Here is a 16,050-nt window from a genome sequence, read left to right on the forward strand (position 1 = left end):
AATGCTTTGAAAGTAGATCAAAAGATGATCAGAGTTTAACTTAAATGACAGGAGGAAACCATTTAACCATCAACAAAAAACAGAGCAGGGCAAAGCTTCTCTCACACATATTTATTGTAAAAAATACATATAAAAACGATTTCTGAGACATACAAAAGATTGGAGTTTAGAAACAGTATATTGAACAAACATGGAGCACGCACTTTGAATTTCATTACATATTTACAATGTAATAAATAAAATTCAATTTGTCTTTCTAGCAGAGTAAAGGCAGATTGTCCGTATGGTGGAGGAGCAGACGCCGTGTCTCAGGCTTCCCCTCCAATGGTTTGGTCTCAACCTGCAGAGGAGCCACCAGATTTAGCCCCAATAATTCAGGAACGTTTACACTAAATAGCAAACCTGGATCAGCGCTAGGTCACACATTTAGCTAGCACTGGTAAAAATGGAGGTATTGCACCACGTATCTTTGAGGGATTAAAAAACTAAATAAGAGCAATCTGGGATTTAAAATTCTCTGTTGTCCAACATGTGTCCCCCCCACAGCATATTAACCCCCCCCCCCCCCCCAACCCCAACCAAAGTATACAACAGGTCAAACCATCACAACACCAAATGATCGATGCTCGTCTTCTGCAACCTTTCCATCCCAAAACACAAATACTTTTGGCTTTTTTTTCTTTTTTGTTAGAGATATTTTTATATATATATGAATACTATAAGGAACATGCACAGGGCGGCCCACTAGTGGTGGGTAAAGTTGTAGCACCTCAGACTGCTGCACATCTGGGATCAGAAAAGCCAACAGAGGGATGCTCTGGGGAGCTAACCCGCTGCATCCTCAACACTTCAACACATGTAACAGACTCAACGTTAAAGCTGATGGTCAAGCAAACCAGTGCATGAATATTTGTTCAGAAACGGAGCGGCCTGACTGCAGGGCTTCCACCCAAAACAACGGCTGCCCATCACCACACACAGGCAAAAAAAAGCCATTTAACAAATGCAGCAATAGCCAGGAATATGAGAATATTCAAAGAAAAACAGAGGAATGGCCTCGCTTATGTAATCGCCAACCATCCGCCGTCCACAGCCTCCAGTGCTTTGGAGCAAGGCAGATGTCTCATGGTGTAAACATGCCCGTAAAAACGGCCCCCTCCGTCTGCCTGTCCAACCTTTAGTTCGTCCCATCAGTCTGGCATCAACCAGATGGCAGTACCGACATTGGGGTCTGTCCAAAACGTCCGGGCTTCACCCCCAGAGCCTTTAGGGGGGGTGGGACTAAAGCGAAGAGCATAAGTGGATGCATGCCAGCACGGCTGTCAGCCAGTTTAAGGGATAACCTGCCAAACCAATTTACAGTGACGGCATTCAAACACCGTCATTTTCAGACACTCTGTCCCACCCTGGTCACTGTGTGAACATCCAAAAACACGCCATGTTAGCGTGTTAGCAGGAGGGGACGCCGACAGACAAAAGTGCTTCAGTTGGTGCCAACATGGTGCTTCTATGAGCCTTTAAAACACCCCCTAAACCCTCCCCACGTAGCAGCATGTTGCCCTTAGTTGCAGCTAATCCTCTACTGCGGTTAAAAAAAAAAAAAAAAAGTAACAGAAAAGAGTAATGGCAGCTCCTGCTCACCCAAACAGGCTGTAAAAGTGGCTGAGAATGCCGTGTGGAAACTATCTGCACCCTCAGCATGTGGCTGCTTCATTCAGGGGGGGGGGGGACAGGAAACATTCATCCAAGATTGACAAACACTTGATCAAAGGAGCGGTCCACTCACGGGAGAAACACACCAGGCAAAGAGAGGAACACTTTTCACCTCCATGTTCAGGTGAGCTCAGGTGTTTGGGATGGATTTATTTAAACGCTGCGTGGAGTCAAGTCCACAGAGGAGAAGGCGAAGGACGCCGCCTCGGGTCCAACGGGAGTCCTGGCCACAGACTAGACTGAGCAGCTGCTAAGAGTCAAGTTCAAATGATCCATCCGAAAAGCTGCAGGCTCCATTGAATCATCATTTCCATTTGGAACTGCATGCCTCCACTTTAAAACGCTGTCTCGGTGTGGAAGTGGACTGGAGTTTGTTCAATTAAACACGTTAGGATTTGAAGAGAGTCAGTGCAGTCTCCTGTAGGAACAGAAAAAGACAAAGGAAGCCGTTTTAGAACCACCAGCAACAGAGCTGCTTTGCTTTGAGACAAACGCGTTGAAGACTCCTGCCAAAGGAGTTCCTCTGGTGCAAGGTGGAGCTCGTCCTTTTGTTGGGGGAGGGTGTCCTGCCAGCTAAAGCTCCCAGACACAAATGAATATAAAATATAATAATGTAAAAGCACAGTTACATTTCAAAAATGCTTAAGGATAAAACATTAGAGAGAAACAACAGAATGCTGGAGGAAAGTTAGGCTTCCTCAAACCTAAACTGGCTACGTGGATCAGTTCAGGAATGTGTTATGATTTTGGAAAGAGTTACTGTTTACTATTATTTGTTGTTGTCATTTTGTGTTGAAGTAGCAGAAAAATCAGATCATTTTCTTCTATTTAACTTCAAATGTTCTCAGCTCGTTTTATTTTGTCTCATGTGCATAGTTCCACTGACATGAACAGTAAACACATTTTTACTAATCTATGCATTTAAATCACTACAACTCATAATGGAGCACCAATAGAAACCATCAAACAGTAAAACACAAGCAGGAAAATGTTTAAAGCCTGTATTTTTGTAAAGTTTATAGTTCTAAAAAAATAAAACCCTGAGGCACTGACTATTAAAGATATTTTCCAAAACATGTCAAATCAGAATTTTTACCAAATTAAAACTACGACTGTAGTGATTCTGTAGGGGTGTGGTTTTCATTACAACTATAAACCTGTCCAACTGCAATCATTCTGAACATTTGAGACCATGGAAGTGAACAAAAGGTACTAATGTGCTTTTCTTTTTCATTTTCAAGAGTCTCATTTAGTTTACAAAACTAATCACTACAATTATGATAAGGAAAATCTGAATTAATGATGTTTCTGTCCATCTGAAATAGAGCAAAGGACCATTCTGTGATAACAGATGCCATGCTGATTATTCTTTTTAAAGAAATTGACCATAACAGACTTTTACAAATGATGATTAGGAGTTCTTTGAGAGTAATCTGATCTTCTGGGTAATGTGGGTTTTATTCCAACAATTCCTACATATTGTTATGATTTGTAACCAGGTGGAATCCATTCTTCTTTACAAAGTTAATGGATTTAGACTGCCATTCAATATGTCATCAATTTTTATTTATGCAAACACATTAAAAATATCTTTAGAATGGCATTAATGGAGCTCCAACATTAGAGTTCAGTTTCCTTTCCCTCCAGGAAGTCTGCAGTTTGTCCTCAGCTTTGCCTTCAAAGCAGCTCAGAGCTCAGGATTCTGCATGGCTCTGCTGTCATTTATGTCCCATCAGAGGAGACCCGTAGAATTAAAGAGTAAACTTCAGCAGGCCTCGAGTCTAAACCTAAGAGTGTTTGTTTTAAAAAAAAAATCTATTTTACAGTTTCAAAACCCCTGATTAATGTTAGGATGCCTTAGACTTTTAATGTAGACACAATAGTGCATTTTGTTAAAAGAGAACGTGCAGAAATAAAGGTTACAGATGATGACACATGAACATCCTAAAGGATGGAGCAAAAATGAAATGATTAATGGCTCAGACTCAGTTTTTGTTCCTCTTCTGAATTTCAGCTGTGCATACCTGAGTCACGTTGGCCACTGTGCTGATGGGTTGAACCAGTCAATCAAAAGGATGTTCAGGGCAGCAAGGCTTCACCTTGGACCAGGAATCAATGCAGCTGTGAGGAGAAAGGCAGGTTTAGAGGTGGAGGTGACATCCCAGTATTCAATCATCTAAGCACAGCAGAAATTAACCTTCAGCTTCAGTGGATCACTTCTTTTTATACCATGGTCCGGGTGGATACTCGATTCTGATTGGCTGCTGAGCGCGCATTAAATTGAGATAACGCACAGCGCTAACCACACCTAAAAAAAGAAGTTCCGGTCACCTAATTAAATGTTCTGTATCACTGCTCTGCTTCTTCAAAACAACCTTCATCTTCATCATCTGGACAAAAACAAACGGTGAGAGGAGATCTGAACTGATCCTTTATTCAACCCATCATGACCATCAGCACAAATATCGCTTTCTTTGCTGCTGCACTCGAGGTCCGCGTCGGCTGAGCCGGCACCATGCAACAAATAGTCTGTTTTTTTTTTTTTTTGTGGTGGGGGGGGGGGGGGGGGGGGGGCGATCAAACCCGAAAAAATAAGAATACTAAAAACTAATTGAGTATTTATTTCTTTTGTAAGTAACCATGGTATAAGCGGGTTAATGGCCTTCAAAGTGTGAATCATCAGCATTAATGCGCTTCACAGAGCAACCGTCTGACGCGAAGGCTTCCTCTTAAATGTGGAATAATTTCCAGATGTTCATTTCTTGTTCAGCTCTGTTGCTTTCTGAGGCATTTCCAAAGCCTCCACCCACAAAGCACCATACAAAACTGAAAGCAGCGTGACATAAATGAATTTAATTTGGACTTCATTCTAAATGTCAATCATTCCTGTCAGTGTAACTGAGTGAACAACATCTGCTGGAGCACACACGCATGACGCAGGTTTGACGTGAGGAGACACGTCTGTCTGACCGCTCATGCTCTCTTTCAGGTTGTCCTCACAGCACCAAAGTAACATGAAAGCAGAAACTAACCATTGTGGAGAGACGCTGCAGCACAGCAAAAATGAGATCAGGAATGCATTGGCCTAATAATAGCCTGCATCGAGAAAACACGTCACTGATCCTAAAGGGTTTCGCATTTGAACTGTAATGACAATTACTGCAAAAGTTCTGATAAACTTAAGGAACAAACATTTAAATATTTTAATAATAAAGATAACCTAGGAATCATTGAGTCTTTGTGGGAAACATGCAGTCATGTAATGTTGGGTCATGGATTTGTTCTTTTGAAACGTTTTTGCTCTTAAACTTATAGCTTTATGACTCAACAGGCACCTGTCACGGTCGGCCCTTTGCTTTTATTCAGGGAGTGCATCAGCTGAACTTTCTTACCTCTTATGGTACACACAGAGGCAAGCCAGCCTGGCAATGGTCTCCCCCTGGACTAGATCCTCCAAACAAATGGAGCACTCTCCGCTGTCTCTACTGAGCACATCCGCTGTAAACACACGAAGCAACGGTAAGCATCACTGGGCTCTCAGAAACAAACGCCACACAGCTGACGGGGGCATTCTGTAATGCAATACTTACTATTGTAAGGTAGGGTGGGAGATGTCAGGCAGCTCAACAGGTGATCCTCGATCCGACCCCCCGGGAAAGGCTTCGAGCAGAAAGGACAGCGTATATCTGCAGACACACAGCACAGCTGGGATTACAGGGATGAGTCACAGAGGCATTAATGATAGATGATGCATCTACCTCATCAGGGATGCACGTTTATATATAAATATCTGGATTAAACAGACCGCAGACATGCAAAACGGAGCGTTTATTTTTGTCGACCGGTGACTGGAGCTTCGGGGAAGACGAGTTATTCGTAGATGTGGCAGCGAAGTGCACTGCTGTCCTACCCCCCCCCCCCCTTCCTGTGTCTGTGACCTGCTGTCAGCAGTAAGTGGGCATGTGAAGTTGTGACCCATTTCCCTACACTTGCTAGAGGGCTCGCTCTGGAAAGCTGCCGCCCTGACATGTTTCGGCTCCAAATGTCACCCCTGTCATCACGTCAACACCCCGCCTGCCTGCCTTCTGCAACACACGACGACTGAGACGCGGCTGCGCTTCCTGTGTCAGCGTGTGGCCCCGTTTTCATGCAGAAAGGCTCCTGTTGCTTCACGGCATGACATGCATGCAAGCAGCATTGTAACCAGTAACCGCAGTCAGCGAGGCTTGTGGCATGAAGCAATCGAGTGCCACCACAGCCAGCTTTTTATGCCGCAGCTCTACTTTAGACAATGGCTTCTCTTGATGATTTCTGCAAACCTTTAAGGCTGGTGAAAGAGATTATCTGTCAAAGAATGCAAATTCCTCTAGTAATCCATTTCAAATGTTTAGCTCAATTGATGATTTCTTGTAGAAAATTCACATATCTTGTGCTTTTTCACAGATGCATTGATTTTTCTCCTAAACAGAAAAAGCATCAGCCCTTTGTTTTCCTTCCAAATACACGAAACAGATGTGGATCCAAAAATATCTTCATATTCTACATTTCCTCAGAAAGCTAACATGTATTTTATATATTAAGGTACAAAGTTTACATGTTTTCCTTCCAAATACACACAACAGTTATAAAATAAAAATATTAATATTCTGCATTTTAAGCAACCCAACGTCTGTTTTATTTCTCGTTAACAGCTGACATTGCAAAGCAGAAACTGGTGTTTTATTCAACAAAGCCGTGTTGAGCTGTAAATGTCAAATCAAGCCCCGAAAGGAAGGCCGGGTTCAGAGATGATGAGGTTATCCATATATCCTGAATTATGAAGGCTATTATTGGGTAAAACGGTTACATCTCGATAAGTTAGACTGTTTGGGTGCATCGATCGACTTACTTCCATGTCGGTTGTTCACGCGGTAGAGGCCGATCCAAGCGTCCGACACCGGCCGTTGGTGTGAACCGCGAACACGGACGGATCTTGCGCTGACGCTGCGGGAGGACGGGTGGCGACTCCCGGGCAGGCGTTCCGAAAAAGTGCGGTGAGGTGTGCGGCCTGTCTCGTCTCCGTGTTGTTGGTTTTCGGCGTCGGCGGGATTCTCTGGGCTGACGGCGACGCCGGCGTCCTCCTCGGACTTCCGCTCGCTGTTGTCGTCCGCGCGCGAGGCTTGGCTGATAGCGGGGATGCTGCTGTGGTGGTCGGCGGGGCTGCCCTCCGCGCTGACCCCGTGCTGCCCCAAGTCCGAGTCGCTGCCCTCCTCTGAGCGGCTCTGGTTGGCCTCCGTGTCCTCGAAGCTAACAGAGAAGTCAACGACGAGGCTGGTGGGCCGTGTACAGCGGGGTCGCCGGTAGGAACCCCCGGCTTTAGTGCCATCTTTCCCAAAGGGAGAAGGGACCGGCTCTTCCTGGTAGCGACTTGCTTTCGTTCCCATCTCTCGTAGACTGGCTAATCGAGATAGCTAACCAACCAAGCTGCCTCTCTTCCAAACGAAACTGCGAGCAAAAAAGGAGGCGTTTCACCAAACACGGCCGTTAAACGGTCACGACTCGCCTCGAAACGTTAAAAAAAAAACAACTACAACTAAACGAAGTTCGTTTGAAAGACAACAGCGGCGGCCTGGCGTTCGCCCCTCCAGCTTCAGTTCATCCCGGCTGTCCACATTGTCTTCTTTTATTGACGCGCACGACGGTTGCCGCTGCTGCAGCGGAAATGGAGCCCTTTCACTTCCTGTTTGAGCGGCGCCCAAACAGTTACGGTAACAAATTAAAAGCACCTGGTGTTTGGAGAAAATAAAACGCCACATATACTGTGTTCATCGCACTTTACGCTTTTATTTTTTGTTTCAATATTTTTCAAATTTACTTTGGCGTTCAATTTTATACGTTTTTCAACAAATTACACCTAAACACAATACATTTGACAAACATGGTGTACTGTGGTACACCACTTTTTACGGTAATCCAGGAGGAAGCGTATTGACCAATCGGTGTCTTGTGTCTATCTTGACCAAACAGCTGACCTAATGAACAGGGATCATTGATCCTCTCGATGAGGTTAGGATTCAAGGATCTCGGCTGTATGCATCGTGTTTCACGGGACATACTTGTTCAGACATAGATAGTCTGTGGACTCAAAACTGTGTGACTGTTTCGTGTTTGGGGTAAGTTTTTGGTGTTTTGTTGCTAACCTCTTTGCTGCATCATTATGGTTGTGTTGGCGACCAGGAAGTGGAGCTGGAAGTGATTTATTCCAGAAAATATGTATAATAAATAGCGAATTCTTTAAGGTTAACGTGAAAAACACGTTGGTTAAAAAGTTTGTTTGCAGCTCAAACGCAGACATGGTCCTAGTTTTTTTTTTTAAACTACAATTTTAAATAGATTTATCCCCCTAAAAGACGTGTAGTTCAATACATTTTATTATAAAGTTTCTTACTACAATTAAAGTCGGTTTTGTCAAATTTATTTTTGTATTATGGGGTCTTATTGAACATTATATTTCTTTAGTTGCATTTACTATATATATATATATAGATGGATAGAAAACCCATGCATTTTGAGCAACACACCCTTTAGACAATACTACCAAGCTTGTGCAAATAGTTGGAAGAATGCTGCTGAACCGCATGTAGCAGTGCTCTCTAGGACTATGGCTGTTTTAAAGGAGAGGCTGCTGCCCTTTGAGCCTCTCATGTGTCTTTCTTTGCAGATAGGAGGGCGTTGACTATGCAGCAGGCAAATCTGATTCCAGGAAATCCACCGCAGTGGAGCACCTGCCCGACAAACTCAACCTCCAACTCCTTTCTGAATCTTGAGAACAAGATTTTGGCTCAGAGTTGTGCGATGAAGTCTTGCTCTCAGCTCGTAAATTGTCCTGCACCTCCGTCCTGCTGCCCAGCTCTCCAGCCTTCCAACCTGGCCTCCACTTCCTCCCTTCTCTCCACCTCTAGTTTATATTCCATCTCTTCCTCACCGCTCCTCAGCACACAAAACAAGCTCTTGACCCAGCAACCCCTTAGTCCGTCTTGTCCCTTGACCTCGTCTGTCATAAGGGACTCTTGTCCCTCCACCTCCTTCGGTGGTGCTCTGGTCAGTCTCTTTGCTCAGTCTCTCACATTGGCACAAGCCAGTCTGGGTAATGAAGTGACAGAAGATGAAATAGAAGATGAGGAAATATCTGAAGAGATGCATTCCTCTTTTGAGGAAACCAGTGCGGTACGTAAAGTTGCTCAGCAAACGTATTTATGTACAGGCACTTTGATATACTTTTAACATAAACGTGTGTTTTTGCACCAGCAGCAGCCTGATGAAATGCCGTCAGAAGATGAAGGAGAGGCAGATGAGGCTGAGGGCGCCATGGAGTTGTTTAGTATGGCAGAAGGTTTGGAGAACCAAGAACCCGAACCCGCTTTGATCTTTAGAGAGGAGCAGTTTGGAGAGCTGGATAGAGGAAATAAGAAGGCAGAAGAGGATCTGAAAGATAAAAAGGTTTTTTGCAGGATTTCAAAGCTGCCGGAGTCTGACTGGTGGTTTAGCGTTGCACTTCCAGGTGCTCCAACTCTGTTTGTGTTTTTGTCTTGCAGTATCTCCTGCTAAACGCTGTGTGTTGCTCCTTGGTGAATAAGAGTCAAGCTCCTGGGCAGAAGGAGTGGGACTCGGAAGACAGTGTCTGGACCACCATCCAAAACCTGGGCAAGAACATTTCTGAAATCGACCCCCAGTTTCTTCTCAAGGTGTGTCTGAGCGTGCTCTGTGTTGGTGGGGGAGATCAGGCAAAAGAATGACAGATTAATTTGACCAGAAAAAAGATTTCTGTACCAAAATTATGGAGATTTTCTGCAAAACTGAGGCCCACATACAAAACATTCGTTTCTTTTCTCCACAGGTTTTGACACCCCTTACAACCCCCACCCCCCCAAAAAAAACATGCCCTTTTAAAGGAACATTTCCTAATCTAACTCCGTCATTCACTTGTGTGACATCCCTCGTGAATCTTTTTTTCTTTTTTTAACATATTGCTATGTCTAGTTCCATGTTTTCTTTATGCTGTGTATATTTTTGAGTGCACCTGAAGGATCTATTGCATGGGTCTCCAACCCTGTTCCCCGTGAGCTTCTGCCCTGCTCGTTTTGCAGCTAACCCTGCTTCAGTTATTGCTGGTCACCTGGATCAGGTGTGCTCAGACAGTTAGAAACTGTGCTCGCTCAATCCAGATAATCAGGAATGACTGAAGCAGGGTTGGTTGCAAAACAAGCAGGGCAATGGCTTGCGAGGAACAGGGTTGGAGACGTCGGATCTAATGCAATCAGGCAAACTTGACAAAAGTTATAGTCAAATTTTAAACATTAAAACACCATTTATCTGTTGCTGTGGTTACAGTTAGTGGGCATCAATGGGGTTCATGTATCCCTCTTTTTTTTTTAAGTGATTAATACAACCTGATGTTACCGCTCAAACCTAAATTCTAATTAAAGAGGGACATTGCATTAGAGTCTGTACCTTTTTAAAAGGCTTTATGAATGGGATGACATCTTAAATTCTAATTTAGCATAAAACACAACTGCTGTATGGGTTTGATTTTAATAACTGGAGAAATGTTAAGCATGCTTCAAAAAGGCCAAATCTCTTTTTCTAGAGAGAACTTCTCCACAACAGTTTTCTTTCAGACAAAAACAGTCAGAAGAATGACATATTGTTTAAGTAATTACAAGTCCAAGTCAAAAATTTAAAACAATTGACCTTTTGTTTCTTCTCAAGAGTTTTTTCTGGTGCCTTAGGTCATGTGACTTTTGCATATTTTTGGCTTTGCATATTTTTTTTTTGCATAACAGAGCATCCAGTACGATAAAGCGCTTTACTCGTTTTCTGATCTCAAACATTTGTCCCTCTCGGTCCAGGTGGCTGTGTACACCAGGCAAGAATTAAACATCCGCATCACGGCAAACTTCCTACTGGCCCTCGCTGCTAGCCTTCCGTCCACCAAGCGGCATGTCCGCAGATACTTCTGCGCTGCGGTGCAGCTGCCTTCTGATTGGCTAGAAGTAGTCCGGATCTACAGTGCAGTAAGTGTGAGGGAACGTCTGCCGGAGGATGGGATGCAACCGTCTGTCTAAACCCCACAACTCTCTTCCTTCAGTGCTTTAGCTGTTCTCTGCCAGCGTGTCTGAAGAAGGCGATGGCGGACAAGTTCAAGCAGTTCAGCGAGTATCAGCTGGCCAAATACAACACACGCAAACACCGCTGCAAACACAACAAAAAGAAACGCAAAGGAAAGGTGGAGTGGAGTTTTTCTCTGTCATCCAAAACACCTTGCATTGTTTTTATTTGAAAAAAAAAAGATTTAGTATCTATAATATTATAATCCTCAGACCAGGACGTTATAATTTTTTAGTGATTAATTTTAAATTCATTTTTTCAGCAACCAACTGATGAGGAGCTGAAACGGTGGGCTAACTTGGTCAGGTCGGATCCTCCTCTTCTCAAAAAGTTTGTAAGTTGATCTTCATTTGTCCTCCCACATCTTCACCAAAATATCCTTTGATTCTCTTTCCAATTCATTTGTCAAAAGAAGAAACGCGGAGTAAGTTTATATAAAAATCCTCTCATTTCACCATACGCCAGCAGAGGCCATGACTTGCTTCACTGTTTTCAATTCAATTGATCACTTTTCTATTTGGGTATATTTTTGTCATTTCAACACATCTAGATAAGTTAAGTATAAAAGTAAAATCATTCATTGGGAACCACAGAAAGCTCCTTTCAATGTTTTCCTTTATATTTTTATTCCATTGTTGCTGCTTCCACTGAAACCTCTTTCATGAAGTGAATCTGCTCGTGTGTTCAGTTTCGGTTTGAGGGCGACGGCGTGCCGGTGGATAAGAAGCAGAGTGACTTCAACATGAAGAAAATGATCCAGAAGCTTCACATCAAAGATCCAGCTGAGCACGTTATGGCCATTCTGGGAAAAAAGTATGAAAAGCTCAGCAGCACAGAAATTTCACACAACAGTTTTACTGTCAGCTGTTTAAAATTCCCTAAATGGAAATAAAAAAAAAAGTCACATTTAGGTGTTAACCTTCCATTTTTAACCATCAAGTAAAAGCTTGACAAAGCAGTTTTAATAAATCATTTAAAGACCCACTCCCATGACAATCATGCTTTTGGCGTTTTTAGCATATTCTTGTGATATTTTTCTGATGATGGAGGAAATTTACAAGGAAAATCAAAGATTAAAAAGGGTTTTTTGAGTACGATTTATTCAAATCATTGTGAAACAGGAGTAGATGAAAAAAATGCAGCTTGAAGTTGTTGCATGAGCAGACCTGCTCAGCTCCATTCTGATCCACTTGTTCACAAATAGATCCATGAATGTCTTTGTTTTCCTCATCTGAGCTGAAATCTCATTTTTGTTACACCGATAATGTCAGGTTGAGGGTGTGAGGCGCTGTAAGCTAGCTGGAGAGAGTGTAAACAGATGAATGATGGGAAATTGGGGCAGGCTTAATCTGTGCCAACATTTTCATCCACAACTCAGAGGTGAATTTCTAATAAACTCCTGCCGCTCTGCAGAAACTATGTCCTAGAAAACGACACTGGTTTTCGATTTCAGTTAAAAAGGGCATCATCATAATTAAAAGACCGTTGGGAACGCTTTGAAGATGGATCAAAAGAGGATCAGAGTGGGACTTTGAATTCAGTTTTACCGCCATGATCAAAGACAGTTGCTTTGACGTTGTGTACCTGCTCAAATTTGCTTCATGTTGTTAAAGCAGTAGTCACAACTGCCTTACGGGTGGATACAGGCTGTCTGTGGGTGAAAATTTGGCAAACCTGTATGGGGCACGGAGGTGACCGTAGATCGCTCAGTCAACCGTAGAGAGATTAATGCACTTTTTTTTCTACTGTCATTTTCTAATGCTTCGTGCGACAGGTCGTAGTTAACATTTAGACAACACGTAAGGGTGAAGATGTTTTTAATTTTTCAACCCCCCCAAACCCTGCTCTCTGCACATGGATCCCGTTAGTGCTGTTCATGTGATAAGAACCCTCTTTATGTGCAGTCTGACTGTTAGAAATGAGGAAATAAGACAATCGGAGTGTAGTTTGTGTGGACGTCCTACAGGCGTCCCATGGGCACATGTGTACTGCACACCCCATGTGTGCAGCATTTGTGTGTGGTCATTATGCACAACTTACTATTGACTAGAGCGTGGCGTAAGGACACCTATGACCGTATTACCTGTCCATCATGAGTGCATGGAACTTATTTTTACGAATGCGTCACGATACACTTACTAACACTTATCTAGTAGAAAGGATAAGATCTTTTTACCTGTATACATTTATCCACACTATGTCCATGTAATTATTACAAAATACATACATTTAACATGTAATACAAATGGTTCTGCAGTTGGTAAATTCCTTAACAAACTCTCCCACAGACCACCGTACGAGTGCATGTGACTAAGGCTGAACTTATTGCTCACCTCAGATGTAAAACAAGACAAAGTTACCAAGGTAATTGAGAAAATTCCCTCTAATGGAGTTTGTTTCCTCCAGGTATCCTAGTGACCTGAAGACCTTTACCCACAGCGGGCTAACGGGAGCCTGGAACAGGGAGAGAGCCGGACAACGAATGAGGCTCAAAGAGCCGAACACCTGGGAACAGCTGCTCAGCAGGGAGGGCAACAAGTCTGCCACCTGGGAGAAGCTGATAGGTATGAGAAGAAACGCATCACTCCAAACTGTTGCGTTAACCAAACTTCATGCACAGACCTGCAGACAGACATGCAGAGCATCTCCCAAAGATTCCTCCTGTGCTAACCTGCAATTTTCCATCCGATTTATGATGCAGCAGTTTGGCCCTCCAGGTTGAAATCCTTCATGTTTTGCAGACTCAAAGTCTCTTCCTTTCATGGCCATGCTGAGGAACCTGAGGAACCTGATCATCAAAGGCATCAGCGAGGCCCATCACAAGAAGATCCTCAGCCGGCTGACCAATCAGGTGCGGCGTTTTGTGTCAGAGCGTCTCCAGTTCATCAGCTACATTTAATTAGGGAAACAAGTCAAGATTTTTGGACCATCTGTGCTGATGATGATACAAAACCCCGTTCTTCTAATGTCTTCTTCCACATTTGCTTACAGAAAGCAGTTGTTCAGAGCCGACAGTTTCCTTTCCGATTCCTCTCTGCTTACAAAGTCATCATGGAGCTGCGTGCTGAAGGTAAGACGCATCCAGCAGCACCACACTTTTTCAATTAACAGACTGATATTGTAAGTATGAAGAAGAATTTATCACCTTTCCATTTAGCTTTAGTAGGACGTGGTCTACATTCACCGGCCATGTTATGGACCCCTGTCCAGCTGCTCGTTAATGCACATTTCTAATCATCCAATGACAATGCAGCAACTCAATGCATGTAGGCGTGTAGACATGGTCCAGAATGAGGAAGAAAGGTCGTTGAAGTGACTTTGAACGTGACCTGGTTGTTGGTGCCAAACAGACTGGTCTGAGGATTTCAGAAGCTGATGATCTACTGGGATTTTCACCCACAACCATCTCTAGGGTTCACAGAGAATGGGGGGGCAGATCTGTGGGCAGAAATACCTTGTTGATGCCAAAGGTCAGAGGTCAGAGGAGAACAGCCAGACTGGTTCTAGCTGGATAAGGCGTCATGTCATAAAGTTGGAATCATCTCAGACCGTTTTCTGGTTCACTGGACTCAAACGGCCTCCACAGTCACAGATCTCAACCCAACAGAGAACCTTTGGGATGTGGTGGAACGGGAGATTGACATCATGGATGTGCAGCCGACAAATCTGCAGCAACTGTGTGATGCTGTCATGTCAATATGGACCAAAGTTTCTGATGAATGTTTCCAGAACCTTGTTGAATCTATGCCACCAATGATTAAGGCAGTTCTGAAGGCAAAAGGGTCCAACCTGGTACTAGCAAGGTGGACCTGATTAATTGGGCGGTGAGTGTGTGTGAATTGGGCTGATACCACAGAGTTTGATCAAATCAAGGTCTGAGGAGTTTGGGAGATGGGCAGTGCATTCTGGAGCAGTTTCTGCTGTTTGGGATTTCCCTGTTCTAAAAGGCAGAGCAGGTTCAGAGACAAAAGTGCAGAATTTGACTGCCTGGAAAAACGTGCTCAGTGAAACCAAAGGCAGAGTGGAATGTAAAAGGCTTTAAACGATAACTGCTGTTCAGAAAATGAAACAAATTCAGAAAATGAATTTTTCTTCCCCTTTTGCAACAGAAAAGCAAACTCTTGTAATGCGAGTATTACTTTAACAACAAAACAGAACTTTATAATTTTAATTCAAGAATAAAAATTATGCGTGAATTGGTCAAATGTGCCATAAAACCTGATTCAAAACAACAAAAATCTCAATTTTTTCTTTAGATGTTGATCATGGAACTGTTTTTTCCCTTCAATAACGGTGTTTCAATGAGATGAGCTAGTAAATGTTTTATACAACAATTTGTGATGAAAAACTATTCAAATGTACACTGGTAAAGAAAATGATTTGAAGTCCCCATGAATTCAGCCCAACCACCCTTTTTATCTGGCCCTTCTTTACTTCCGGCCCTCCAGCCTCTGTGCAGCAGGTGAAACCCACAGTGAAAGACATCCTGGTGAGCATCCTGAAGAAGATCCCCAAAGGCAGACGATTCAGGAACCAGGCGTGGGAAAACAGTCCCAAGAAGCGGCTGAAGTTGACTCTTGGGATGCCCTACATTTCTCAACGATACCATAAGAAGAGGGCCGAACTCTTAAAGGCCACGTAAGAAAAGAGGCTTTTTTCTTTTCAGTCTCCTAAAGTTTGGGTTTTTGACCTTTAGCGTCCCACTCTGATCATCCTTTGATCTATTTTCCAGTCGTTCCTCGTGGTCCTTTTAATCCTGATTATGCAGTTTTTAGCCAAATTCTAAAAACTAGTGTCGTTTTATAGGACATAGTTTCAGCAGAGCGGGAGTTCATCAGAAATTCACCTCTGAGTTGTGGTTTTTGCGGAAGTAAGCCTCCGCTGATTTCCTGTCATCCCATTGTTTACACTCTGTCCTGCTAGCTTACAGTCCCTTACAACTCCAAGCTAACATTAGTGTTGCAACAAAAATATGTAAAATTTTTGGAGCTATCCAGCCGTCCAGTTTAGATCCATATTCAAGGTAAGACGAGGACAACAAAGGCGTACACGATCTAGTCATCACAATGGAGCTGAGCAGGGAGACTCCGGCCCGCCCATTTCAGCTGCTGCGTCAAAAATATGATTTTCTTAGACTGCATTTTTTCATCTTCTCCTGATTCATCCAGATTTGTTTAAAGAAATACAAAC

At 43.3% G+C, this 16,050-nt stretch overlaps 2 protein-coding genes across 4 annotated transcripts in view; one reads left to right on the forward strand and one right to left on the reverse strand.

Annotated features, from left to right (window-relative positions):
* Nucleotides 1-1,832: 1,832 nt before the first annotated feature.
* Nucleotides 1,833-7,244, reverse strand: zgc:66427 (uncharacterized). The gene is made up of 5 exons (XM_004078590.5): nt 6,602-7,244; nt 5,304-5,399; nt 5,106-5,211; nt 3,738-3,834; nt 1,833-2,131 (listed from the first exon to the last, which is right to left on the reverse strand). The coding sequence occupies exons 1-4, from the start codon at nt 7,134-7,136 to the stop codon at nt 3,777-3,779; spliced, it is 795 nt and encodes a 264-aa protein (XP_004078638.1). The 5' UTR covers nt 7,137-7,244; the 3' UTR covers nt 1,833-2,131; nt 3,738-3,776.
* A 75-nt stretch (nt 7,245-7,319) lies between these two features.
* Nucleotides 7,320-16,050, forward strand: part of tep1 (telomerase-associated protein 1) — a 32,471-nt gene continuing 23,740 nt past the window's right edge. The window contains exons 1-12 of one of the 3 annotated variants that reach the window (XM_078935000.1): nt 7,320-7,454; nt 8,414-8,919; nt 9,004-9,192; nt 9,288-9,437; nt 10,602-10,766; nt 10,841-10,978; nt 11,123-11,194; nt 11,549-11,673; nt 13,267-13,424; nt 13,602-13,711; nt 13,852-13,930; nt 15,309-15,498. In XM_078935000.1, coding sequence (XP_078791126.1) covers nt 7,415-7,454; nt 8,414-8,919; nt 9,004-9,192; nt 9,288-9,437; nt 10,602-10,766; nt 10,841-10,978; nt 11,123-11,194; nt 11,549-11,673; nt 13,267-13,424; nt 13,602-13,711; nt 13,852-13,930; nt 15,309-15,498 — 1,922 coding nt within the window. In that variant the 5' untranslated portion in view covers nt 7,320-7,414. Of the gene's footprint in view, nt 7,461-7,719; nt 7,866-8,413; nt 8,920-9,003; nt 9,193-9,287; nt 9,438-10,601; nt 10,767-10,840; nt 10,979-11,122; nt 11,195-11,548; nt 11,674-13,266; nt 13,425-13,601; nt 13,712-13,851; nt 13,931-15,308; nt 15,499-16,050 lie in introns of those variants that run through there. The other 2 variants (XM_078935001.1, XM_011486029.4) reach the window with 2 other exon arrangements.

The sequence above is a fragment of the Oryzias latipes genome, chromosome 17, assembly GCF_053564925.1.
Source record: "Oryzias latipes strain Hd-rR chromosome 17, Olatipes_Hd-rR_3.1".
In the NCBI taxonomy this organism is placed as follows: Eukaryota; Metazoa; Chordata; class Actinopteri; order Beloniformes; family Adrianichthyidae; genus Oryzias; species Oryzias latipes.

Excerpts from the sequence above, each read along its gene's own strand:
- zgc:66427 (XM_004078590.5), bottom strand. The coding sequence starts at position 7,136 with ATGGGAACGAAAGCAAGTCGCTACCAGGAAGAGCCGGTCCCTTCTCCC. Across the intron at positions 5,212-5,303 it reads TCCCACCCTACCTTACAATA|CGGATGTGCTCAGTAGAGAC; the intron begins GTAAGTATTGCA and ends GTGTGTTTACAG. Across the intron at positions 3,835-5,105 it reads CTCTGTGTGTACCATAAGAG|CTGCATTGATTCCTGGTCCA; the intron begins GTAAGAAAGTTC and ends TTCTCCTCACAG.